Raw genomic sequence first — 25,919 nt, forward strand, 5'->3', positions numbered from 1 at the left:
GAGTTGCTCCCACTCTTGCAGTGCAGCGATAGGCGCCTGCCACAGGACTCTTAAAATGGCGGACGGCTCTTCGGTTTTGGGCCTGGTGCACTGAAATGGCCCTGGGACACCTTGGAACTCGGACGCTTGCCTGCTAGGGCTTGGGCTCCATTCTCGAAAAGCGTCCCCTCAGCCGTGAAGATTCTACAAAAGTCTTGGGGGCCCCCGACTCCCGCAGGCTTCCGGTGGGGAGCGGCTGCCATGATTGCTCGCGGAATGACCACGACGGAGCCACGAGATGGTGGTGCTCTCATGCTGACGCCAACTTCAGTCTGAATGATCCAGAAACAAGGTGGGGCTTTCATCGTTTGGGAAAAAAAATGTTCTAAATCAATGAAAAGTGTTATTTTTAGGTCATATGACCAAGCCTTCCATCTTTAGGAAACCAAAAGTAAAATGATCCAATGAAAAGTTTTATAAACAAGTCACATGACCTGTTATGCGGCATAGGGCTACAAAAAGCGTAGAAAATCCGTTGGCACGTGAGGCGGCGTCAGTAGCGGACCGATGTGCGAATAGGCCGAAGGCAGCACAACGCGTCGAGATCCGGATGGCACCGAGGTGGTGTCCAGCAAATTGCCGCACTGGTGTGGCCATCCTACAATGCTGCGCCGAAAGACGGCGTGTCCAGCTGAGTTGCGGTCACTCTTGCGGTACAGTGACTCGAACGCGCCGAGATCCGGATGGCACCGGGGTGGTGTCCAGCAAATTGCCGCACTGGTGTGGCCATCCTACAATGCTGCGCCGAAAGACGGCGTGTCCAGCTGAGTTGGAACTTTTTTCCTTTTCCTTTCTGCTTCTTTTCCTACAATCCGTTTCATCTGAAGACACGACCAGGTCCCTGAATGTGTGCAGGGGGACGCTATTGATTGAATGAAAATGGCGGCTTGACACAAAGCTGACTCAAGCGTTGCTGTTGATGCTATACAGACAAAAATTGGTTTTCAGTTTGTACATTCTTCAGGATTTTTTTTTCTATCCAAGTCTGATTGAGAGTTTGTAGAAAAATGGCTTCAGATTTTCCACATACTACTCTTCAACATTCTTCCTAAATGTAACAATGTGAAACTCACTAGGAGAACGGCTGTTTCTGTTTCCTTTCAAAATGCTGCCAACAATATTTTCTGAATGGAAGACACCATCTTGTAGCATAAAGGGCCGAAAGGGGTTCTGGTCTGGCCGATGGTTGGTGGAGACATTTTGACTATATCTTGGACCTGCCCGGCCTCGCACAAAATGGCGCCGGTATAAATGGGACTCGTAACTCCTTGCCCGCAAATGTATATCTAGAAAATGTTATTGTAAGTGGCCCTGTCGTATTTTAATTACAAAATGTACGTCCACCGAATCCGCAACTGTTAGACACCTTTGTTCTTGCAACCTAATGGCCCGCTCGTTACGTTCCTCTTCAGTGTAAATGTCTCCTCATCATATACGATTTCAGTTTGCTCCGTTGCCGGCCCACGTGGTTATAGGCCCGTATTTGTATACTGACATTTTCACAATAAAGGTTTTTAAAACAAAACACGGTAGTAGTATTTACATTGGTAAAGTTTTTACTTTTAGTCACTGTTTTCGAATCAGTAAAAGGCAAGTGAAATAAAGCAGTCCAATTACATGACGGATAAAAGGTATAATATGTAGGAACGCAGTAAAGATAAATGGTCAAGGGCAGTTGTGTTTTTCATTTCTGCAACATAAAGTGATCGATAAGAATCTGATAATCAGGCGTATCGGCGACTAAGACAGCAGGCCGAGTCTCTTTTACTCAACGGCTCCGTCATGGAATGAAGAAACGACCTTTTTCTCGAAAAAGGAATATATTTTACTTGCAGGACAGTTGTAAATTTTCCGGGAAAGTACATTAGCCTGGAATATTGTAACATATATGTTTTAAAAAAAATAATGTTCGAAAACAATAAAAAGCGTAATTTTTAGGTCATATGACCAAGCTTTTCATCATTAAAATAACAAAAGCAAAAAGAACCAATGAAAAGTTTTATTAACAAGTCACATGACCTGTTATGCTTACGTTACGCGCTGCGCGCCGCGCCTCGGATCACTTCCGGGTGCGCTAACGCGGCGTGTCATATAACGCATTACGCGACAACGTAGGTCAAGAATATAGTCAAAATGTCTCCACCAACCAGCGTTCGGAACACAACCCCTTTCAGCAGTCCAAAAAGTTCTGTTAAATGACAACAGAGGGGACAGGCAAGAAGAACCATCAGTCAAAGAGGGGAGGGCAAGTTCTTCTCTTCCGGGTCATGTTGGGGCGCTACCGGAACTGATCGAATTGGTAGTCTACAGTGTTTCTGGATGTTTCAGACTAAAACTGGCGTCAGCATGAGAGCACTACCATCTCGTAGCTCCGTCGTGGCTATTCCACGAGCAATCATGGCAGCCGCTCCCCACCAGAAGCCTGCGGGAGTCGGAGGCCCCCAAGACTTTTGTAGAATCTTCACGGCTGAGGGGACGCTTTCGAGAATGGGACCCAAGCCCTATCAGGGAAGCGTCCGAGTTCAAAGGTGTCCCAGGGCCATTTTAGTGGACCAGGCCCAAAACCGAAGAGCCGGCCGCCATTTTGAGAGTCCTGTGGCAGCCGCCTATCGCTGCACCGCAAGAGCGGGAGCAACTCAACTACATGATGAGCGAGACGCTGTAGTCGCAAGAGCGGGCGGTAAACAGCTGAATGGCGGAAGAGGCACAGTGTAGCAAAAGCGGGCGGAATGGCAACTGAAACGGTAAAGGGGCGCCCCACTACAGCGTGTCTTCAGGTCAAACGGATTGTGGGACAAGGTCCAGAATTGAAGAGTCATCAAAAGGCAAAAAGTTCCGCCGGTCCCCGGGAGCCGGCCGCCTATGTCGGGGGCGATCTCAGGCTACACCAGTGCTATAAGACTTGGGGAGGGTGTCGGAGCCAAGCGTCTTCTCCGAGTCCATGGCCATCACACCGCCCCTCAGGGGCCTCCGTCAAGCTGTTTAGGAAGGTAACATATCACATTGTTTTCTAATGCAGTCAGGTCCACAAACGACACTCACTTACTTTGAGAATAGTGAAGCTGCAGTAGGTGGAAATAAGCTTCAGACAGTGTTACAAGCACTGCTCAGAACTCTTAACTATGGCACCCAACATCCAGAACTTATGCCATTTGAGAATGGCAGTGACATTGAAGCAACTCAGGGACCCAAACCATTAACGTACTTTCACGTATGAAAAACTTACTTGGGGAGGGGGCAGGAGCGAAGCGCCCCCTCCCAGTCCGCGCCACCACACCGTATGTTGAAAATCTGAAGCCATCGTTCTACAAAGTCAACCAACCTTGGATTGAAAAATCTAGAAAAATGTACAAACTGAAAACCAGTTTTGGTCTGCATAGCATCAGTAGCAACGCTTGCTATCAGAGTGCATGAGTTTCATGCTCGATCGATTGAGCTAGCCGGATCGGGCAATAAAAAGTATAAAATAGTTATGTAAATAGTTATTTAATAAAATGTTTTACCCTGTTTCTTTGCTGGTGTGTTGTCTATATTTTTAATATTTGCATAGGGTTTGTCGTTATTTTGGGCGGGGTGGGTGACGGAGTCGAGCTGTCTTGCAGCCCTCATGGTGTGGAGCTCAGTTCATCTCACTATTTTCGTATTTCTCATGAAGGGTTGTTCCTAATATTTCTATTTTAGCGAGGTCAAAAAGAGATCCAATTAGTGGCCTACTGATTTTGCTCGATTACTTTTATTTTTTTACACGATTTTTCACTATCTGCAAAAACTAAACAGAGTATTGCGACTTTGTGCTTGTTTGTAAATAGAGAATGATCCAAAGAGAACCAATTCTAAAACAGTAAATGCTTGGATAACAATCAATCAAATGGAGAGACAAGCAGGCACGACGGATTACAACGGGGGCAAAGGCCTGCGTTAACTACTGTTCAGTATCTGCAAAGAGAGAGTACTACTAAGAGAAAAGAGGGGAGAGGGGGGGCAGCGTTCAAAGCACATCAGCGTGCATAAATACGAAAATGTTTTTATCTATCACGTACTTGACATTTTAAAGCTTTTTATATTTGCTATTAAAAAACCAATGAAATTCACAGAAAAAACCATAGGTTATAGTGGATATATAGTTAGGAATTTGCACTTACAAAACCTTGAAAATTCAATGAAAAAACCATTGGTTTTAGGCCATATATAGTTAGGGATTTGCATTTACAAAACCTTATTTTACTCGCATAAAACCATTGAAATTCCATATATAGTTATAAGCGCTAACTATATATCGCGCACCCGCAATCCACTGCTGATGATGTCACATATTACATCATTCATGACATGGTTAGTGACATCACTGATGACATCACTGATGACATCTCAAATGACATCACTGAAAACATCTCATTTGACATGACTGATAACATCACTGATGCTATCATTCATGTGATAATACCATGAACCTCTTCAGACTCTAATATAACCTTAGATACAATCAGTGTAAACAGACAGTCACAGACTGTCACTCATCCATGGAGTTACTCACACACCTAGTCAGTTATGCCAAAAATCAATCACACCTCCATTTTCTCAACTATACAGTTATACACACCTTACTTATTCAAACATATACTAACACATATTTACTTTACTCTCTTATACAATCTCTGATACATGTTCTCAATGATCCATACAGCCACTCACACATTCACTGGCTCTTATGCACAGTTATTTATAGATGTCAACTCTCACATGTACTATGTTTTACATATGTACTTAATTTGACATGTAGCACTGAGATATCCATTCACTCACTAATACACTCATGCACAGTCAACCGCCCATACAGCTGTTTCCACATACACTTTTGAATCCATACATATAGTGAATCAACTACTCACACATCTATGTACAGTCACACACCTCCCAGCCACCCATACACACACACTCAGTTTCCCATACAAATACTTGGACAACCAATGAATAACCCATACAGTTACTCATATAGCTACTGATCAACACATGCAGCAGTTTACAGAACAACAGACATAATGATGCACAAATTAAAACAGTTTAGTCACTAACCCATGCACTCAGTGAGACACATTTAATCACTCACTCATACAGTCAGTCATGCACCTACTAAATCCTTCATCCAGACACTTATACATCCACTCATTCTTCAATATGTAAGACATATTTTAACTTTACAGAAACATACAGTCACTGGATGTTGTCATCAGTGATGTCATTTGAGATGTCATCAGTGATGTCATCAGTGATGTCATTTGAGATGTCATCAGTGATGTCATTTGAGATGTCATCAGTGATGTCATCAGTGATGTCACTAACCATGTCATGAATGATGTAATATGTGACATCATCAGCAGTGGATTGCGGGTGCGCGATATATAGTTAGCGCTTATAACTATATATGGAATTTCAATGGTTTTATGCAAGTAAAATAAGGTTTTGTAAATGCAAATCCCTAACTATATATGGCCTAAAACCAATGGTTTTTTCATTGAATTTTCAAGGTTTTGTAAGTGCAAATTCCTAACTATATATCCACTATAACCTATGGTTTTTTCTGTGAATATATATATATATATATATATATATATATATATATATATATATATATATATATATATATATATATATATATATATATATATATACACATCTCCTCCTTATGGCTCCCTCCTTTCCCAGGTAGGCGCTGCAAATGTGGTCGCGTCACTCCCGCAGTTGAGCCCAACTGCTTTCTATTCCACAATATTTCTCCCCTTCGAGGAAGAAAACACGGAGTCGCATTTAAAACAAATTCCAGCTCTGCACTGCGGTTAAGTTTCTTTCGTGATTTTATTGATCCATGGGGTCAAAAACAAAAAACCAACGCGTTTCGACAGCGTCCGCTGTCTTGTTCACGGTTAGTTTGTGTGTGTAGCTCACATTATTTTGAAACATTTCCTGAAACTACAGGTACCGCCCACTTGGGTGTATCATGATAGGCATTATGGGATTTGTAGTTTTTGGTATTTACACAACTAAGGCATTTCTAGAACTTAAACAATTAATTGTCCTTTCCCAAAATTTACAATTACCAATTTAGTGCCTCATTGATAATTTGTATATCATTTAAACAATATTCAAACAAATTTCAAACAAAAGTCCTGCCCTCCAGTGGGCTATTTGTCAATCTGCCTCATATTGTCGGCATTGTGGGATTTGTAGTGGGACATATTTACATGACCAGGACATTTGGACCATTAATCAACGTTTCCACAATTATGTAATTACCCATTGGTACCACAGTTATACAAAAAAATGAAACCTTTTATGCTTCATTGCAATCTCATATTTTGAATACAAAAATCCTGCCCTCCGGTGGGCTAATTCACAATTTGCTTCAGCTTGATTTGCGTGAGCTCCTAATGCCAAAGAGTGAAGGAAGGTGATGTGCAGGGATGATAAAATATTAATGACGTGAAAATTTAAACAATAGCGATTTTAAAATTATGGATAAGAGAGAGGAGGCAGAACATTTATAGCATAGATATTTTGTACTTTAGAGTCCTCTACAAGTGAATATAAAGTTCTTCTGACTGGTTGAGGCCCAGCGGGGTCATTGTTCTGAAGGATAGGATATGTCTGGATTCTTTACGTCTCAAAAGTTTTTCCATATGGCCCCCCCTGTCCGAGAGAGCCATTGTTTCCAGACCCCAGAAGCGCAATTGCTTCCAGTCTCCATTATGTTGTGCCTCCATGTGCTTGGCAACAGCGTTGCTTCTATCCTTGTGGATTGTTGCCCGCACATGCTCCAGAATTCTTTTTTTTAATTCACAGATGGTGCTGCCAATGTATCTCATGTTGCAAGGGCACTCAATCATATATATTGTGTACTTGCTGTTGCAGGTTATGCATTCTTGGATTTTCCAAAATAAAATCACGAAAGAAACTTAACCGCAGTGCAGAGCTGGAATTTGTTTTAAATGAGACTCCGTGTTTTCTTCCTCGAAGGGGAGAAATATTGTGGAATATATATATACATATACATATATAGATATATCGACCTAAAAAGGTATCAAGCTACTCAAGAGAACAAAAACCACTGCCAAAGAAAAGGAGTACTTGTCCATGTCCAAACCTCAATGTGAAGAGTAGTCTAAAAATAAGAGTCATTCCTTTTTGTTTTATTTTTTCTGAGTGTCATTTGTACTCCTTATTGAGCTAAACTGTTTTTTTTGTTTTCAGTAAGGACTGAGTGTACACATTCGGCTGCCACAGCAGAATAGCCCTAATGAATGCTAGTTTATATTTCACACATATAGCTTACAGAAAGCCTTCTAATACTCGAATGAGATTGCTTGTGTATATTTTACTGCTGCGTCTTACTGTACCTTGGTTTATTTTCCAAAACACCACACCGTGCATCTGTCCAGAAATTCCTATGCTCGTCACCCTCTGAAGCAGCTCTTCAGATAAAGCAGTCAGGCACTCGGTCAAAGCTGCCACAATCTTCTGGACATCCTGCTCATTCCCCTGCAAAAGATAAGTGCAAACTTACTTTAGTTCTCTTTGGTAAACAACAGTTTCATTGCACTAACTACTGTCAACATACAATCATTATATAATTACATCAAGTGCAATGCCAAGAATGAAATGAAAAAGAATAACTTTTAGAAGTTTATTTCAAAGTATTTGCAAGTCCGAAAATTAGCTACGGATAGCATGCCACACAAGTAGGACAGGGTGATACAGAATTCAAAAACGATTTACAGTGACAGTACCATAGATGGGGCCATTGCAATAGCAGATCATTACATCGTTCAATATTTCTTCATACAAATCATCTTGACAGTTGCAAGTCATACATGAATAACTAAATCACTTTACCTCCTCCGTTTCTTAAAAGTTCATTTCTTGCGTCAATGCCTGGCACAACCTCCAGAACTATGCATTAAGCGAAAATCATCAAGATCATTTTAGGTGATCGTTCAATTGCCAGTCCTGACTAACACCCAACTTCAAAACAGTCGACAGTATGTTTCTAGATGGCCATTTTAAGACATTTTGGGGCACAGAATAATCTGTAATTTCTGATGGAAAAAATGAATGTAGATTAAGGTATCATTTTCCCACAAATAAACGTACAAATATATTGAACCATGAAATCTTGAATGTAGTAAATTAAATTTTACTTTAGCATTTTTTCTTTAACGTATTCTTAAACTCGTCCTCTCCCCGCTTGACACATTCCTCGAAAGAAGCTAAACGTTACAAGTAGGCAAATACATTTTACTATACAACATAACTTCCACAAGTTTTGCATTTCCACAGTTAACACTTCAGTTTTAAGCTCAAGAAATGCATGCAATTGAGCATAACAAAATGATTATCTTACCGTGAGCCTATACTTAATCTAAGAAATGCAAAAGAGCCCATTAGTTCTTCCGACCAAATGTTAAGGTTACTGCCCGCACCATAATTACCCTTGCCACGTTTATGGGCCTGAGTAGCAAGCACCGTTCCTTCAGCTACAAAATCAATATGGTTGCAGTTCTGGCTCTTTTAGAGGGGTTGAATGTGATTTTATAGAAGACCAATTTCATGGGATTCCATTACTGAAAAGCCATTTCATCTAAACTGCTTAATGGGAATTTTCAGAATGAATGGCATTAACCTTTTTGTCGTAACTAATTCATAGAATGTTGTTTTGGTTGAAATGGGCATTTGAAAGCTTCTTTTTTAAATGTAAATGCAATGGTTACATGTCTTTCTTTCAGAAACAGTTTTGTTGGAAATATTTATTTCAGTGCTTTACTTCAGGGAACATTATTTCCTATTTATATGTTTTACATTGGCAATCACCTTGGATGTTTTGAATTTGCTGACTCATGACCATTCGAAAACACTATCCATTGCTGACCCCCCACAACCCCTAACCCCATAAATCTATGTCCCTTAAAAATCCTGACCACATCTAAACTACACTCATCCCTGAAGTCTAAAACCTCTTTCTATGCCACAATTCCACCATCCCTGAACCATAAAATCACTCAACACCCCATAATCCCACCCATTTCTGAACTCTAAAAAGCTCTATCAACTTCTAGACCCCATTCATCCCATATCCCTTAAAACACGTCAGCACACCCAAACCCCACGCATCCCTGAACTCTAAAAAACCCTAACCGCCCTTAAAACCAGACACCCATGACCCATAACAACTTCTCTTCACCTTAAAAAATATCATCCCTGAACCCTAATAAACCCTTTCTATATTTAAGCTCCACCCATCCTTGAATCCTCAAAAACTCTCCACCACACCTTGCTGCCACCCACAATTGAACCTTAAAAACGCTCACCAGCCCCAAACTCCACCTATCCATGAACCCTAAACTTCTCAACATTCCATGCACTCCACTGATCCCTGAACCCAAAAAACACCTCACATTCTAAACACCATTCCTCAGCGCCTTCACTACAACCATATTGGAACACTAAACCCCTCTTTCTATGCCTACACTCCTATTAGCCCTAACATCTAAAAACATCTCATCACCCTGAACATTATCCATCCTTGAACCCAAAAATAAATACCCTGGTAGTCCAAAATTCCACCAAAGTTTAAAGTAATTTTGAATTTTTCCTTTAAAATATTTCCCTTAATTTTCGTTTTTTTGTATTTCTTCAAATTTGTCTTTCCTGGGTTTTCCATCTTTTTGTTTCCTCCAATCTGAGTTCTCATTTTTAATTTCCCATTAATTCACACACATCACTTTTATCAGAAGTTCCTGTCTGTATTATGCTATGCTAACAACCCCTATAGAGTGCAAAAAAAATAGCCATTTTGTGTGTTTTTATACTGGGCTTTAGGTCTTGCATTTCCCAAAATAATGGAAAAAGAGGCTCCAGTACAGCACAACAGAGAAAGCAACTTCTGTACTGAAATATACTGAAGAGCAGTTTATCCCCTTGCACGTAGTGAGCTTAATTCCTCCCTAATGGAAAAGGTCAGGGGAGAATGAAGCAGGGCGCTTCAGAAAGGTAGGAAGTTGGCAGCCACAAAATGTAACACTAGCCTTTTCCTACAGAAAGATCATTCTCAGTCAGTTTCCAAGATTCACAAAGGTGTTCCTCTACACCTATATTTTATCTGCACTGCTGGATTCAACAAGACAGTTACATCAAACACATACTAAAGGCATTGTAATCCCTACATCAGTGCCTCAGCAGGCACCGCCCCTATTGTAGGGATTACTGTCCGTCCGCTGCACCAGGAGGAAAAGCAGCGGTCGGTCCCTCCGCTCAATGCCTCTGACCACCAGATCAGAATCCAGCTGTCCGACCGCTCCTGTAGATGTTGGTGGGCCCACCACCAACGGCCTGTCAGTGGCGGGACCACCGACATCAGAATAAGCCCCTAAAAGTCTGAATGGCAAAATAAGCGATCTGTTTTCAAAAGACGCTTGGAGGGATCTTCATACTGACGAGAGAGATTACACCTTTTATTCACATGTGCATGCGTCTTACTCAAGCATAGATTACATTTTCATGACACTGGGTCTCATCTGTAAGTGATGGATAATGAAATGATTTCCCCACCAGACCATGTATACATAGAGGTGACATGAATAGGGCACAGCAACACAACCCAAAGGGACATGCAGGTTAAACAGAGGTCTGTTTGATGGCCCGTTCAACAAGGAAGAACTGGCTAAAGTGACAGAGGAGTTTTTCAAATTGCCCAGTAACTCTTGGGGAAGCATTTAAGGCAAAAAATAAAGGGGAGTAGCAGTAGCCTTACCTGAGAAGAGCAAGAGACAGGTGCTCACAGAAAGTAAACTGTTAGAGATAAAGACTTTAGAAAAACTGGGCAATCACACTGCCCCCTAATCTTATGCAATTAAAGTTGAATGGCACTAGGCCAGCTATCAGTAGTTACAAACAGAGCAGAAATGGCAGTAATGATATTAAAACAAGAGAGGACACAAAACAGGCCCTATTTGGCATGACAGCTTCACATCAAGAGGACAGAAACTCACATTAGGTAGTTAAGAGATCCTGGGGTGGATGGGTTCTTAAGGAAAGAGATAAGCAAGGCCTCATTAGGACTTTTTTCAATCACAATATGACAGGCAAGAGGATTCAGTGGACTGGGAGGTATTTTTCCAGTCCTCTGGTCTCCCATCTATACCTGAGGAGTTTATACATTATTCTACTTGCAAATAGGTGTAGAAATGGAAACACTGTTTTATATATTTTCAGAGGCCAAAGGGGTGGCATGCTTAGACATACTTAAATGCTATCAGGGAGCACACCTGCAAGTGGTGGTAGAATGGGGTGCTAGAAAAACAAATAAAAAGTGGCTATTGATGGACCATCAAATTATGGGCAGATTCCCTTGGGGTCTTGTGAGGCTTGATGAACAGCACAGACTACACAATGCCTACTTAGCAAGGCTATACCAGTGAAAACTGTCTTAGACGTATGAAATGGGGTGGCTAGTATAATAGCAAAACATATGCTTCTCATGTTCCAGGCAGCAAAAGATAAGGGATGCCTGCCAGAAGATCAGCATACAGCCCTAATAGTAACTATTACTAAACAGGGAAAACACCCAGAGCAATGTGGCTCTCATAGGCCCATATCCCTACTCAACCTGGAGGTTAAGGTCTTGGCGAAGGTTCTGGCATTGCGGATGTCCACAGTGATAACCTCAGTGGTGCATCCAGACCAGTCAGGCTTTATACCACAAATAAGCACTAGATTAAATCTAAGGCACCTATATGGGGTTCTACATATTATCCAAGACAGACGAGGGGAAGAGGCCGTCTTGATCTCGCTAGATGCCCAAATGGCATTCAACAGCATTGAATGGCCGTACCTCTTTTTGACTACTCGAGAAATTGGGATTTGGGCAAGGATTTATCAGTTGGGTCAGGTTATTGTTAAGAAAACCGTAGGAGAGAGTAAGGGTAAACAGGATAGTATCCAGAGCATTTACACAGGGATGGGGACAAGACAAGGGTGCCCCCTATCTCAATGCGTTTTGCGCTGGCACTGGAACCGCTGGCAGCATGGGTAAGGGCGGATCACATGGTGAGAGACATTGGAGGCCCTGGGGAATGGAAAGAACGAATCTCACTATATCAATCAATCAAGAACATTTATAGAGCGCAATACTCACCCATGAGGGTCTCTAAGCGCTGGGGGGGGGGCGGGGAGGGGGTTGGGTTGCTGCTACTGATCGAATACCAGGTCTTGAGTTGTTTCCTGAAGGAGAGATGGTCCTGGGTCAGACGTAGGTGGGTGGGGAGGGAGTTCCAAGTCTTGGCAGCCAGGTAGGAGAAGGATCTTCCTCCAGTGGTGGTTCTGCGGATCCGCAGGACGGTGGCGAGGGCGAGGCTGGCGGAGCGGAGCTGGGGGGTGGGTGTGTAGAACTTGAGGTGGTTGTTGAGGTATTCGGGGCCCATGTCGTGGAGAGCTTTGTGTGCGTGGGTCAGGAGCCTAAACTTGATCCTCTTGTTGAGGGGGAGCCAGTGTAGGTCTGTCAGGTGGGTGGAGATGTGGCTATGCCGGGGGATGTCCAGGATGAGTCGTGCCGATGCGTTCTGTATGCGCTGAAGTCTTTTCTGTAGTTTGGCTGTGGTACCAGCGTAGAGGGCGTTCCCGTAGTCCAGACGGCTGGTGACGAGGGCCTGGGTGACCGCCTTCCTGGTTCTGGTGGGGATCCAGCGGAAGATCTTACGGAGCATGCGAAGGGTGTTGAAGCAGGAAGAAGTAACGGCGTTGACTTGCTTGATCATCGTGAGGGAGGAGTCAAGGATGAATCCCAGGTTGCGTGCGTGGTCTGTGGGCTTGGGGGCGGTGCCCAGAGACGGGGGCCACCAGGAGTCGGCCCAGGCAGAAGGGGATGGTTCGAGGATGAGGACCTCCGTCTTGTCTGAGTTCAGTTTCAGATGGCTGAGCTTCATCCATTCCGCGACGTCCTTCATTCCTTCCTGGAGGCTGGCTTTGGCGGTGGCGGGGTCGTTGGTGAGGGAGAGGATAAGATGGGTGTCGTCTGCGTAGGAGATGATGTTGAGGCCATGTTTGCGTGCGATGGCTGCGAGGGGACTCATGTAGACATTGAAGAGGGTAGGGATGAGGGAGGAGCCTTGGGGTACGCCGCCGATGATCTTGGTGGCCGCGGCGCAGAAGGGTGGGAGGCGGACTCTCTGAGTTCTGTCGGAGAGGAAGGAGGTGATCCAGTCCAGGGCCTTTTCTTGGATCCCAGCGTGGTGGAGGCGGGTCGTTAGGGTGCGGTGGCAGACTGTATCGAATGCGGATGATATCCTCCTATTTGCCACAAGACCATACAGCACAGTGGCCAAGCTACTCCACATTTTTTAGCTTTTTTGCTGTTACTCCGGCTACCAGATCAACTGGGATAAGTCCCTATTACTCCCTTTGTCCAGAGATACTCCACAGAGATTGGCCAGAGACACGCCCCTGCTAGTGCGTCGATCTTTAAGACAGGGAGGAGCCAGCATATAGGGTCGACCGACAGGTGATGGGAGACAGAAACTATATGGAAGTACTATACCAAAAAAAGGGAGTGAAAGATCCTATTACACACTCGGACAGTCACCCAGGTGTGGCACAAGGTAAATAGATATCTGAAGTGTGACACACTGACCGTGAGAACACTACTATGGGACAGTGATTTGTTAAGGGAAGTGAGTAGACTGGAAAGTTTTCATTAATGGAGGATATCGGGAATAGAATCACTCAGGGATGTGTGGAGGGGCCAAGAACAGTTAACATTCCAAGAGCTGCAAGATGAATACAGAATGGCGAACACTGAAAGATTTCCTTATCTGCAATTAGAACATGCACTAAGGATGCACATCCGAAAAGAAGATAGTATACCAGAATACATGCTGCTGGAGGATAGATTCCTGCTGGACACAATGGTGTCCAAAGCAGTTTCGCAGACAGATGAGAAAATCATCAGTAATTCACCGGACCCACTGGTCCATTTGCGAGAGGCATGGGTAACGGAAGTAGGAATTCTAGAGGATGATGATTGGGTGGAGGCTTTGCAGGGACCGAGGAAGGTGGCCATAAGATCGCGTTTCAAGTTAAAGCAGCTGAGAATACTGCATAGATCCTACCTATCTAGTTCACTCTTATATAGGCTGGGACGAGGAGAAACAGACAAGCGTAGAAGGTGATGTGGGGATGTGGGATCATTCTTCCACATTCTGTGGAATGTCCAATTATCCAGAGGTACAGGACAGAAGTCACCAAAGTTATGTCGGAAGTAGTAGATAGGGCAGTCCCACTAGAGCTGAGATGGTTGATATTATGTGCATCAGGAGAGGAGCTGTGGCCCAAATACCAGAGATTGTGGCTTATGACAGCGACAGCAGTGGTAAAAATAAAAATAAGTGTGGCCAGGGAATGAGGCGCGACTCTCCCACCAAGGCAGGAGGGTTTTGGGAACAAGATCTAGAATGGTGCAGCCAGGTGAAGACGTTTATCTATCAGACTAGGGGTTGCCCAGGGAAATGGATGAAGATTTAGGGTGGGGGAAGGGTAGGGAAGGCTATAGGGGACACAGTGGGGACTCTCCAGTTCCTTTAGTATAATGCGAGAGAAGATGGGGGTTCAACTAGGCAGACTACAAAGGGCAATACCAGTTATCAGTGATCTTTTGTTCCTCCATGTATGGGGGTGTGATAAAAGGGGTGGTGTAAAACCTGTGTTTAATTGATTGAAATGATTGAATGTATCTCAGCACATTTTTGAATAAACAGATGCTTTTTTTTTTAAGAAGTATGGGATTTTGTAGTGGTTAAGAGGCACTGACAATTTTCCCGTCACCCAACACTTCATGATAACTCGCACTTCTTGCCAGCAATGACTCATGACACCTGAAAATTCTGGAAAAAGGGGGAAGAATAAATGCTCTCAGATCTCCTACATCAGGGTAACTTTGAATCAGTTAGTGCGTATAAAAAGCATGCTATGGTCAACTAAAAAGAGTGCATTATTTGCACTCAAACATTTGGGGCCTTTTTCCAACACACAAAGAAGCCGCCATTAAACAACTGACTAAATATGAAACAGACATTTGGAGTTACAATGGTTGCCCAGGTTGCCCAGGACTAATCTCTAAGAAATACATAATTCTCCAAGAAGCTCAGCAGGCTCACACATAAACACAGCAAAGCAAATGGGGATTGTCTTTAACTGTCCTGCCTGGAGAAAAAGAGTGGTCAGAGCTATGGCACACCATTCCACACACATTCAGGAGCATTTCATTTAAGAAATCTGCCTATAAAATCATGTACCAGTGGTATCTAACCCCACAGTGCATGCAGAGGATTTTTCCTTTGGTACCTAATAAGAGTTTAGATGCAACACCAGAGATGGCACCTTCCTACATACAAGGCAGGAATGTGCACATTTTGGAAGGAGGTCCTGGGATGTATTTAAAATGGCCCTTGGCTTTCCAATACCCGAGGAATGAAGCTTAAACATGTTTGGTTACTGAAGTCCCTTATCTAAAGGTGCTTCTGTTACAGATGCTATTTACTGCAAAAATGTTGATCACAGGGAATAGCTCAATGGCCCCATAGGTTGTGGTAGTTGATAACAAGCATTGGCATAGCCAATAGGTCTCGCCTTTGGGCCCTGATAAGTATTTAATTATGCAGCACAATATCCTTGGTGCAACAACAACTGTTGCATAGCTAAACACTTATAAGATCCCAAAAGCGAGACCTATTGGCTATGCCAATGCTTGTTGACTATGTTGTGTTTCCTACTTTTGTCAATTGTTGTGCATTCGTACCAATCATGTATCTTTGTTTCTTTTAAGGAGGTAGGTGTTTGGCCACTAATGCCGGTTGTCATATTCTATGGCATGTTTGAGACATAAATAAGTAGATCGCTCTGAGGTGGTGACAGTGGAGACAGTTGGAGTGAGGGGGATCTACTGTCCTGGCCATCACCATCTCAGAGGGGGGAATCCCTGTTGTGTACGCATCTAAACTTGGATAAACACATCTTTATTCATACAAGAATCACCAGATACCTTTATTTTCATTTGTTATACTCCCTCCCTATTACAGTGACCTAAATCTCTCCATTCCAAAATAAAGTCTGTCTTATCACGGCATCAGGACATTAAAAGTGTCAGGGGCTAAACTGTAGAATATCATCCATTAAAAAAAGAAACCTATACCCACCTATCTAATCTAGTCAAGAAAAAAGTTGTTCAGTAACTCCACCTAGTGCTGACCCTCAAAGCTCATATTATGTTATCATTATTGTATTCGCTAACAGAGCGATGCCCTAACCATTGCTTATGTTTCATGTCAAGTCAAGTCAAGTCAAGTCAAGTCAAGAAATTTATATAGCGCACTACATACCCAGAGGGTTTCAAGGCGCTTAGGAGGGGGAGGTGGATTATTTGTCAAATATCCACGTTTTAAGCTGCTTTCTGAACGCTAGGTGATTCTGGGTTAGGCGAAGGTAGGCGGGGAGTGAGTTCCATGTTTTGGCAGCCAGGTAGGAGAAGGATCTGCCTCCCATGGTAGTTTTGTTGATGCGAGGTACAGTGGCGAGGGCTTGGCTGGAAGAGCGGAGTTGGCGGGAGGGGGAGTAGAAGGACAGTCGAGAGTTGAGGCAATCTGGTCCGATGTCGTAGAGTGATTTGTGTGCGTGGGTGAGCAGTCGGAAAGTGATCCTCTTATTGACGGGTAGCCAGTGGAGGTCTTTAAGGTGACCAGAGATGTGTTCGTTGCGTGGGATGTCTAATATGAGCCTGGCTGAGGCGTTTTGGATTCGTTGTAGTTTCTTCTGGAGTTTAGCGGTGGTGCCTGCGTAGAGGGTGTTTCCGTAGTCCAGTCGGCTCGTGACCAGTGCATGGGTAACTGTTTTCCTTGTTTCGGTGGGGATCCAGCGAAATGTTTTTCTGAGCATGCGAAGAATGTTAAAGCAGGAAGAGGATACGGCACTGACTTGTCTGTTCATTGATAGTGAGGAATCCAGGATGACGCCAAGGTTCCGTGCGTGGTCTGTCGGGATGGGTGCATTTCCGAGGGCTTCCGGCCACCAGGAGTTGTCCCATGCAGAGGGGGATTTACCTAAGATGAGGACTTCTGTTTTGTCTGAATTCAGTTTCAGTCGGCTTTGTTTCATCCATTCGGCGACTTCTTTCATTCCTTCGTGAAGATTAGTTTTGGCGGTGCTGGGGTCCTTGGTGAGAGATAGGATCAGTTGAGTGTCATGCGCGTAAGAGATGATGTTGAGGTTGTGTTGGCGGGCGATGGCCGCGAGGGGGCTCATGTATACGTTGAAGAGGGTGGGACTGAGTGAGGATCCTTGTGGTACGCCGCAGATGATTTCAGAGGCCTCGGACTTGAATGGTGGGAGGCGGACTCTCTGGGTTCTTCCGGTGAGGAACGAGGTGACCCATTCCAGTGCCTTTCCTTGGATTCCGATGTTTTTGAGGCGGTGTAACAGGGTGCTGTGGCAGACTGTGTCGAAGGCTGCAGAAAGGTCGAGGAGGATGAGGGCGACAGTGTCTCCATTGTCCAGTAAAGTTCGGATGTCGTCTGTTGCTGCGATGAGGGCGGTCTCAGTACTGTGTTTGGCTCGGAAGCCCGATTGTGAGGGGTCGAGTGAATTGTTGGCTTCGAGGAAGGCGGCGAGTTGGTTGTTGACAGCTTTCTCGATGACTTTGGCCGGGAATGGAAGAAGCGAGATGGGGCGGTAGTTTTTGAGTTCGGTGGGGTCTGCTGTTGGTTTTTTCAGAAGGGCGGTGAGTTCAGCGTGTTTCCAGTCTTCTGGGAAGGTAGCGGAGTTGAAGGAGCAATTGATGACGTCTCGGAGGTGAGGAGCTATGACGGAGTCTGCTTTGTTGAAGATGTGGTGAGGGCATGGGTCTGTGGGGGATCCAGAGTGGATGGAATTCATCAGGCGGATGGTGTCCTCAGTGGAGATAGGGTTCCAGGCGTTAAGGGTGTTAACGGGGGGAAGATGGTCAGCTGAAGGTAGGGTGGGTTGGCTTCCGGGTTGGTTGTCAAAGCTGTTGTGGATGTCCGCAATCTTGTTGTGGAAGAAAGAGGCTAGGGAATCGCAGAGGGTTTGAGAGGGGGAGATGTCGTTGGCGTTGGCCGAGGGGTTGGAAAATTCCTTGACGATGTTGAAAAGTTCCTTGCTGTTGTGGGCGTTGTTGTCAAGTCGATTTTTGAATGCTGTTTTCTTGGCTTTTCGGATCAGTTGGTGGTGAGTACGGATGGCGCTTTTGAAGGTGTCCTTGTTGATGGTGGATGGGTCTTTTTTCCAGGCCTTTTCAAGGGAGCGGCACAGTTTCTTGGACTTCTTGAGGTCATCGTTGAACCATGAGGCCTTCTTGATGCCAAGTGTGTGTTGACGTTTTTTCATTGGTGCTAAGGTGTCGGCGGTGTTGGATAGCCAGAGGGTGAGGTTAGATGCGGCTTCGTTGGCGTTAGAAGAGAGTGCAGGGGAAGTTTGAAGGAGCGATGTGGAGATCTGCTCCGTGGTGATTTTGTTCCAGTTTCTTTGTAGAGTTGGTTGGAGGTGGACAATGGGTTTCGGTTTGTTGTAGGTGAAGTGCACGCAGCTGTGGTCGGTCCAGAGGAGATCCGTAGTGTGGCTGAAGGAGACATGATTGCTGGAGGTGAAGATGGGGTCGAGTGTGTGACCTGCGATGTGGGTGGGGGAAGTGACCAATTGTTTAAGTCCGAGGTTGGCTAGGTTGTCCAGGAGGGTGGTGGTGTTGTGGTCGTAGCTCTTTTCAAGGTGGAAGTTGAGGTCTCCCAGAAGGATGTAGTCTTTGGAGGGGAGCGCGTGTGGGGTGATGAAGTCCGTGATGTCTTCGCTGAATTTTGCGCGGGGTCCTGGTGGTCTGTAGAGGAGGGTGCCTCTGAGTGTGGTCTTGGGGTCGATGTGGATCTGGAAGTGAAGGTGTTCGGAGTTGGCGAGGTTGGCGTCAGAGCTAGTTGAGATGCGGATTGATTTCTTATGGACGATAGCGATTCCACCTCCTGTATGGTCAGTGCGGTCCTTGTGTGTGATCTTGTATCCATCAGGTATGGCAATGGCGATGTCAGGGGCGGAGGAAGCGTTCATCCATGTTTCCGTTAGGAAGGCGACGTCAGGGGAGATGGTGTCTAGTAGGTTCCAAAGGTCAATGGCGTGCCTGTGGACCGAGCGGGTGTTGAGAAGGATGCATTCTAGGTGGTTGGGGTCGGGAGTCGGTGTTGTGGTCGCAGCGGAGATGTTGTTGGTGCCGATGAATCTGCAGGAGAGGCAGGAGAACGGGCCATGGGTCCGACCAGGTGCGGCTTGGACGCAGTTGGGGGCGCGACCGGGGTTAAGGGCTAGGAGGGTGGCAGCATCGTAGGTAATGCGGGAGGGATGGGCAGCGTGAGGGGCAGGGGGTCTGGCGCTGGGCGCGGTCCAGGCGCGGACGGGCGTAGACGGGCTTACCTTTGGCGCACCTTCGGCGCGATTTGGGCGCGGTCGCTGCGCGTGAACGCTGCGCGCGGGAAGAACTGTCATATATGGATGGTGGAGGGGGAGGGGCGAGGGCGTCACAGCTGGGAGGCGGGGCGGGCACACGAGGACAACAACAAACAAAATGGAGGCGGAGGGGGGGGCACAGCGTAGCGCTACAGTCAGACGCGCTAAAAGGACTGAAGGCGGTGTGAAAAACAACTATTAATGCGCTCGTGAGGCAAAGCCGCAATAACCAACACAGCGGAAGAGGATAATACAAATAAGCAGTTCAGGCAAGGCAGCGCTATGAATGCAGTATGCGGAATGTAACAGATCAATGTAAACAATTTAAACAAGGCAGCGCTAACAAAAGGTTAAACAATTTAAACAAGGCAGCGCTAATAAAAGGTAAATGCAGCAGGCGATATGAACCCAATGAGGGACGCTTTAAATCAATGTGGTGGCAATGCAGCGCGGTAAAACCAGATGCCTGCAAGAGACACTGGGAGCGACCACTCAGCTTGTAGGCGAGGAGCGAGTCACGGCGAATGTAAGGAGAGGAGCGCTCTTTCTATTCTGTGGGAGGGCGTCACAGCTGGGAGGCGGGGCGGGCACACGAGGACAACAACAAACAAAATGGAGGCGGAGGGGGGGGCACAGCGTAGCGCTACAGTCAGACGCGCTAAAAGGACTGAAGGCGGTGTGAAAAACAACTATTAATGCGCTCGTGAGGCAAAGCGGCAATAACCAACACAGCGGAAGAGGATAATACAAATAAGCAGTTCAGGCAAGGCAGCGCTATGAATGCAGTATGCGGAATGTAACAGATCAATGTAAACAATTTAAACAAGGCAGCGCTAACAAAAGGTTAAACAATTTAAACAAGGCAGCGCTAATAAAAGGTAAATGCAGCAGGCGATATGAACCCAATGAGGGACGCTTTAAATCAATGTGGTGGCAATGCAGCGCGGTAAAACCTTTCATGTGTGCGCTTTGATGGATCGTTTTAAAAGATGTTTTCATTTTATTTTTCTATTTTCAGTTTATATTTATTATTTTGTTGCGCCTAGAATTCGGACACCCTGCCATTTGTTCAGCACATTGTGAGAATCAACATAAACTTAAAGATATGTACATGCATCTATTTCCAACAATAAATAAATAAATATATTCACATGCACTTTAACTTCCCTAATGTAATCCCTTTTCTCGCTTCACTCTTTTATCACTTTGGTGGCCGGCAGCCACTGTGCACATTGTTTCATGCAATAGATGACATGTAAGGGGAGCCTATAGTGGTGTAACTAAAAGGAGCATTTGCTGTGTACACAAGTAATCCGAAAACAGAAGAGAAGAGATGGAAGACCGCGGCCAACACTGCTTGTGCTTTCTCTTCTGTAGTACACTGTCACAGCCAGTGTCCCTTTTCTGTGCGAGGCTGCTGAACCCACAGACCCGCAATGAACAGAATCATCGCATGCTGTGCGACAAAACTCAACCCCCTTCTTTTGGCATGAGAGGGGCTCCTAGAAAGATGAACCTTGAAATAATGTACTCACTATCTAGAGAAGTTATTTGATTTTAACTTGAGCAAACATCCACTGGGAAGCATTATTAGTTTGCAGAGTCATGGCTTATAAATTTGTAAAGTCAAAACGTAATACATACTCATCGTATGGACTCACTGACAACAATTAAACCTCCTGAAAATACACTTCCTTCTGAAAATGAATCCTGTGTAAATGCAGGATTCTTTTTCAACTGTAAAGCATGCTTTTTGGGTTTATATTGTTCCAGATCGCTCCATTCCAGGAAAGAGGAATCTAGATGCTAAAGTCAGGTATATAAAAGCCTCACTTGTGCTTCAGCCTGAATATCACAGATCGGTTTATCTTTTACATCTGTGCACTCTCCTACTCTGTCTTTAACAACGCAGTGGCCTAACTCGGCGATTATATTTTTAAACACAATGCTGAAGTTATCTAGCATGCAGTTTTTGAGACTTTGTTGCACACACTCACATTCAAATGCATTTATTACATTTGGTTTGACCCTAATTAAGAGCATTTCTGGGGTCAGCGTGCGGCATATTATTGGAGGCGCAAGAGCATGCCTCAGCATAACTCTCCCTGACCTGATGTCCTTTGAAGCTGCAAAACTCCTAGATAAAAAGAGCGAGACTAGCAGAGCGCTTCCCTTGCGGGAGCGAGCCAAGGGCACCATCTGTTTGCAAGTTAATTACAAACAGATGGTTTCAAGCTCGCTCCCGCAAGGGAATCGCCAAATGTGCACGCGTTGCCATTGAAAGCAATGCAACGCGTGCACGTTTTTGGCCAAAAAAGTGAGTCGATTATAAGAGGTCCCCTCCTAAGCAGCGCATGCACGCTGCGTAGGCGAGACCTAAAAATGGAGAAACTAACTCATAATCTCAAGGGCAAGGAACCTAAATTTCTCAAACTTTTAACCTCTATAGTCACATATGCTATCAAATTGGGGCATACTTGCTTTGCTCCAGTGCACTTGCAAACCTTGCAGCTCTTCGCATATATTGTGATGTAAGGTCTCAAAAAGAAGCATTTGTATAATTTCCTTCGTGTGACTCCATAGCCCTGTTTGTTTTACATTGCATGAATACTCGTGTTGGAATATTGAATGAGGTAGGCGAGACCTAAAAATGGAGAAGCTAACTCATAATCTCAAGGGCAAGGAACCTAAATTTGGTAAACTTTTTAACTTTATAGTCACATATGCTATCAAATTGGGGCATACTTGCCTTGTTCCAGTGCACTTGCAAGCCTTGCAGCTCTTCGCATATGTTGTGATGTAATGTCTCAAAAAGAAGCATTTGTATAATTTCTTTCACATGACTCCATAGCCCTGGTTGTATTACATTGCATGAATACTCGTTTTGGAATATGGAATGAGGTAGATCAGGGGAAGAAGAAGCTTTCTCATGAAGCTCCTCCATGACGTGTTGAGGCCCTAATTAATAAAGAAGTTATTCAAACAATTAATCGTTATCTTTACTAAAAAATTTGGCGACGACTGGTTGGCCCAAGTACATGAACTTACGCCAGTTGACATTATTGAGGGTGTATCCTGTATCGCGGAGCCTCACCTTTCTGAGGAGTTATTTTAGTGAAAGGCAATATTTATTCACAGAAGATAATGTGAAATAAGACAATGTTTATGGCGCGATATTGTGGGTGAGTTGTGACTGTGCTAAAAAAAAAAGCTTTGTGCTAAGCAAAATCATTATTATTTTTTCAAATCAACCGCTACAGTTGTTTGTTTCTACTCACTGCAACCTTCCACAACACACAGATGTAAAATCCAGGACACCCAATACGTATGCGTACACAGTACGTCGCCTAAGTTACAACACCATATTGGATGCTGCATTTTCAATAAAGACTGATGCGCATCAGTAATACAGGGTGGTGCGACATCGGATGACTCGTACGTATACATGGGACATTGAATTAAACGGAGACTAATGCACGCTAGAGTCCCGATATGACACACCTGCAAATTCCTCCACAACTTAGCTCTCAGGAGTATACAGACCACACGCTGCTGCTATTGTGGTTTGAAAACATACAATTTTTGCCTTGTCATGGTGTGCTGTGCCAGCGCAAGACATCTTGCTTTGGGTCACTGAGCAATGTCTACTCTACACCATATTTACTGTAAGTTAACTATGCGCATTTACAACTCAGTTGTCAGTTGGGTTTACATTGTCATTGCTTCAAGCAGCACACTTAATTTAATACCACCTCAACCCTTACCTCCAACCTCAGGAGAGAATTCACTTAAATGGCAAGATTGGAAGGAACACTTTCTTAATTGCATTGCTACGCTATATGAGGACAATGACTTTACTGCTGATGGTGAAACAAATTCTGTTACACTCTTTGGAGGAGGTGCGGTGGCTCTTATGTGCTGCAGGTGCAGTGGCACCAATAGTCAGAGGAATAGCAAGTGTGGTGGCTCTGATGTGCAGCAGGTGCAGTGGCGCTGGTAACTGGAGATGCAGGAAGTGTGGTGGCTCTTATGTGCAACATGTGCAGTGGCACCGATAACTAGAGAAACAGGAGGTGCGGTGGCTCGTATGTGCAGCAGGTGCAGTGGCACCAATAACCAGAGAAACAGGAGGTGGGTGGCTCTTATGTGCATCAGGTGCAGTGGCACTGGTGACTGGAGGTTCAGGAAGTGTGGTGGCTCTGATGTGCAGCAGGTGCAGTGGCGCCGGTGACTAAAGCAGGATGTGTGGTGGCTCTTATGTGCAGCTTGTGCAGTGGCACCGATAACTAGAGAAACAGGAGGTGCGGTGGCTCTTATGTGCTGCAGGTGCAGTGGCACTGGTGACTGGAGATGCAGGAAGTGTGGTGGCTCTAATGTGCAGCATGTGCAGTGGCACCCATAACTAGAGAAATAGGAGGTGCGGTGGCTCTTATGTGCTGCAGATGCAGTGGCACTGGTGACTGGAGAAGCAGGAGGTGTAGTGGATTTGATGTGCAGCAGATGCAGTGGCACCCATGACTAGAGAAGCAGAAGGTGCAGTGGCTGTTATGTGCAGCAGGTGCAGTGGCGCTGGTGACTTGAGAAGCAGGAGGTGTGGTGGATTCGATGTGCAGCAGATACATTGCGAATGATGACCAGAGATGCAGAAGGCGTAATCTGTTAAAAATTCAGTTTTGTAGATTGTGCTAAGTGTCGTCTGGTACTTTAATGCAAGTGAAGTGATGCAAGCCTTAGACTTCCATGTCCGGTATGTCATTAAAAGTCTAATGTTGTGGGGGCGTGGCCAACTGCCGAGCATGGCGGCAGCTTGAAGCGGGAGCTCCCCAAGGCATAGCGGCCCGCATTGAAATCCGTCCATCTATCCACATTATCGCCCGCCCGAAGTAGCGGCATCGGCTCGGGGGCCCGAGCGGCGCTGTTTGATCCGGTCCCGGCGGCAATCGGACGCCGGGAACTGCTCCGTCCTGAAGCGACGTGCTGGGGCCTGTGACTGCCTGGCCGCACCGGCCTGGCGTAACTGGCGGGCCCGGGCGGAAGTACATCCTGTTCGGCTTGGGCGCGGTGGCATCAGCCGGCCCCTTCAAGACACGGAGACGAGGATTGCTCCAACACTCCGCATTGCTGGCGTAAACCCCCGTGAGGGCAAGAAGGACTGCCGCATCAAGGACTGGCTGCATAAACGATTAAAACACGGTGCAAGTACCGGCGCAGACGGAGGTATCCCTGGGTCTCGGACGGCGCCATATTGGGAAGAGAAGACGATCAGGCACAACACTCGCACTGCAAGGTGAGGCCGATCGCGCCGGAGGCCCTGCCGTCCTCCCGCAGTGACATTAATCTCCGAGTCCTCGCTCAAGACTAACAGGGGGACGGGACTGAGCCCCTGAATCCTGGCACAGGGTGAACATCCTGAGGGAGCGTCCATAGTGGTGGCCGACCCAACGAGCGGCGCCATGGCTGACCGAGCAGTTGCCCCCTAGCGCTGCTAAACTGGGGTGCCCACCTGCTGCACAGTAGGGGTCTGAACACCGTGCGCAGGGTGACCCCTATCAGGGGATCAGCGAAAACACACCGGAGCACCGAGGCAAGGCACAATAAAGTGAACACGAGGGACGGGGGTGGCCGCGCGGCAGGCCGCACAAGTGCAGCACTGGGACCGGCGTACTGATCATCGCGGCCGCCGACTAAAGCGCGCCTAGGCCCTGTGGGAGACAGAACGAGCCCTTGGAACCAGTGGGGCACCCACCCGACTGCACACCGCCTGACGCCCAAGGGGGCCACGCAGCTCATTGACGCGTGGTACTGAGAATACCGCCAAGAGCAGGCTATACATTCACAAGCACAACGCCATGGCAGGCAAAGGTACAAGGAGTGCGTCGACACAGGCGAAACTCGACAAATTTGCATACAGCCAACACGGACACTCTCAGAGTGGCGGGCGACACTCCGCAGGCGCAGCTCCGGACACAGACGGGACTAAAAAGGTGACCTTGGAGGACATTATGAAAACCCTCTCCGAGGTACAAACAACGGTGGGCTCCATTTCTTCCGAAGTTAATCTGCTACGGGCGGACTTTAAGAAAATGTCGGAAAGGGTGTCTCAGGTGGAGGTGGTTACAAAATCGCTCATTGAGGACACTTCAGACCTACAAGTAGCGATGGAACGAATGGAAAAAGTCACTAAACAACTACAGGACAAGCTTGACGATCAGGAAGGGCGCTCCCGGAGAAACAACGTCCGCATCCTAGGCCTTCCGGAATCGGAGGGAAAAGGTGCAATGGATTTGTACGTCGAGGACCTCATCAAAACCAAGCTACAACCTAAAGGCCTGTCACACTTT

General features: G+C 45.7%; 1 protein-coding gene across 2 annotated transcripts in view; it reads right to left on the bottom strand.

The window, feature by feature from the left end:
* Positions 1-25,919, bottom strand: part of SHPK (sedoheptulokinase) — a 205,029-nt gene that overhangs the window by 113,480 nt on the left and 65,630 nt on the right. For both annotated transcript variants that reach the window (XM_086955021.1, XM_086955020.1), the window contains exon 3: positions 7,431-7,572. In XM_086955021.1, coding sequence (XP_086811147.1) covers positions 7,431-7,572 — 142 coding nt within the window. The remainder of the gene's footprint in view (positions 1-7,430; positions 7,573-25,919) is intronic.

The sequence above is a fragment of the Lissotriton vulgaris genome, chromosome 2_1, assembly GCF_964263255.1.
Source record: "Lissotriton vulgaris chromosome 2_1, aLisVul1.2, whole genome shotgun sequence".
Classification (NCBI taxonomy): Eukaryota; Metazoa; Chordata; class Amphibia; order Caudata; family Salamandridae; genus Lissotriton; species Lissotriton vulgaris.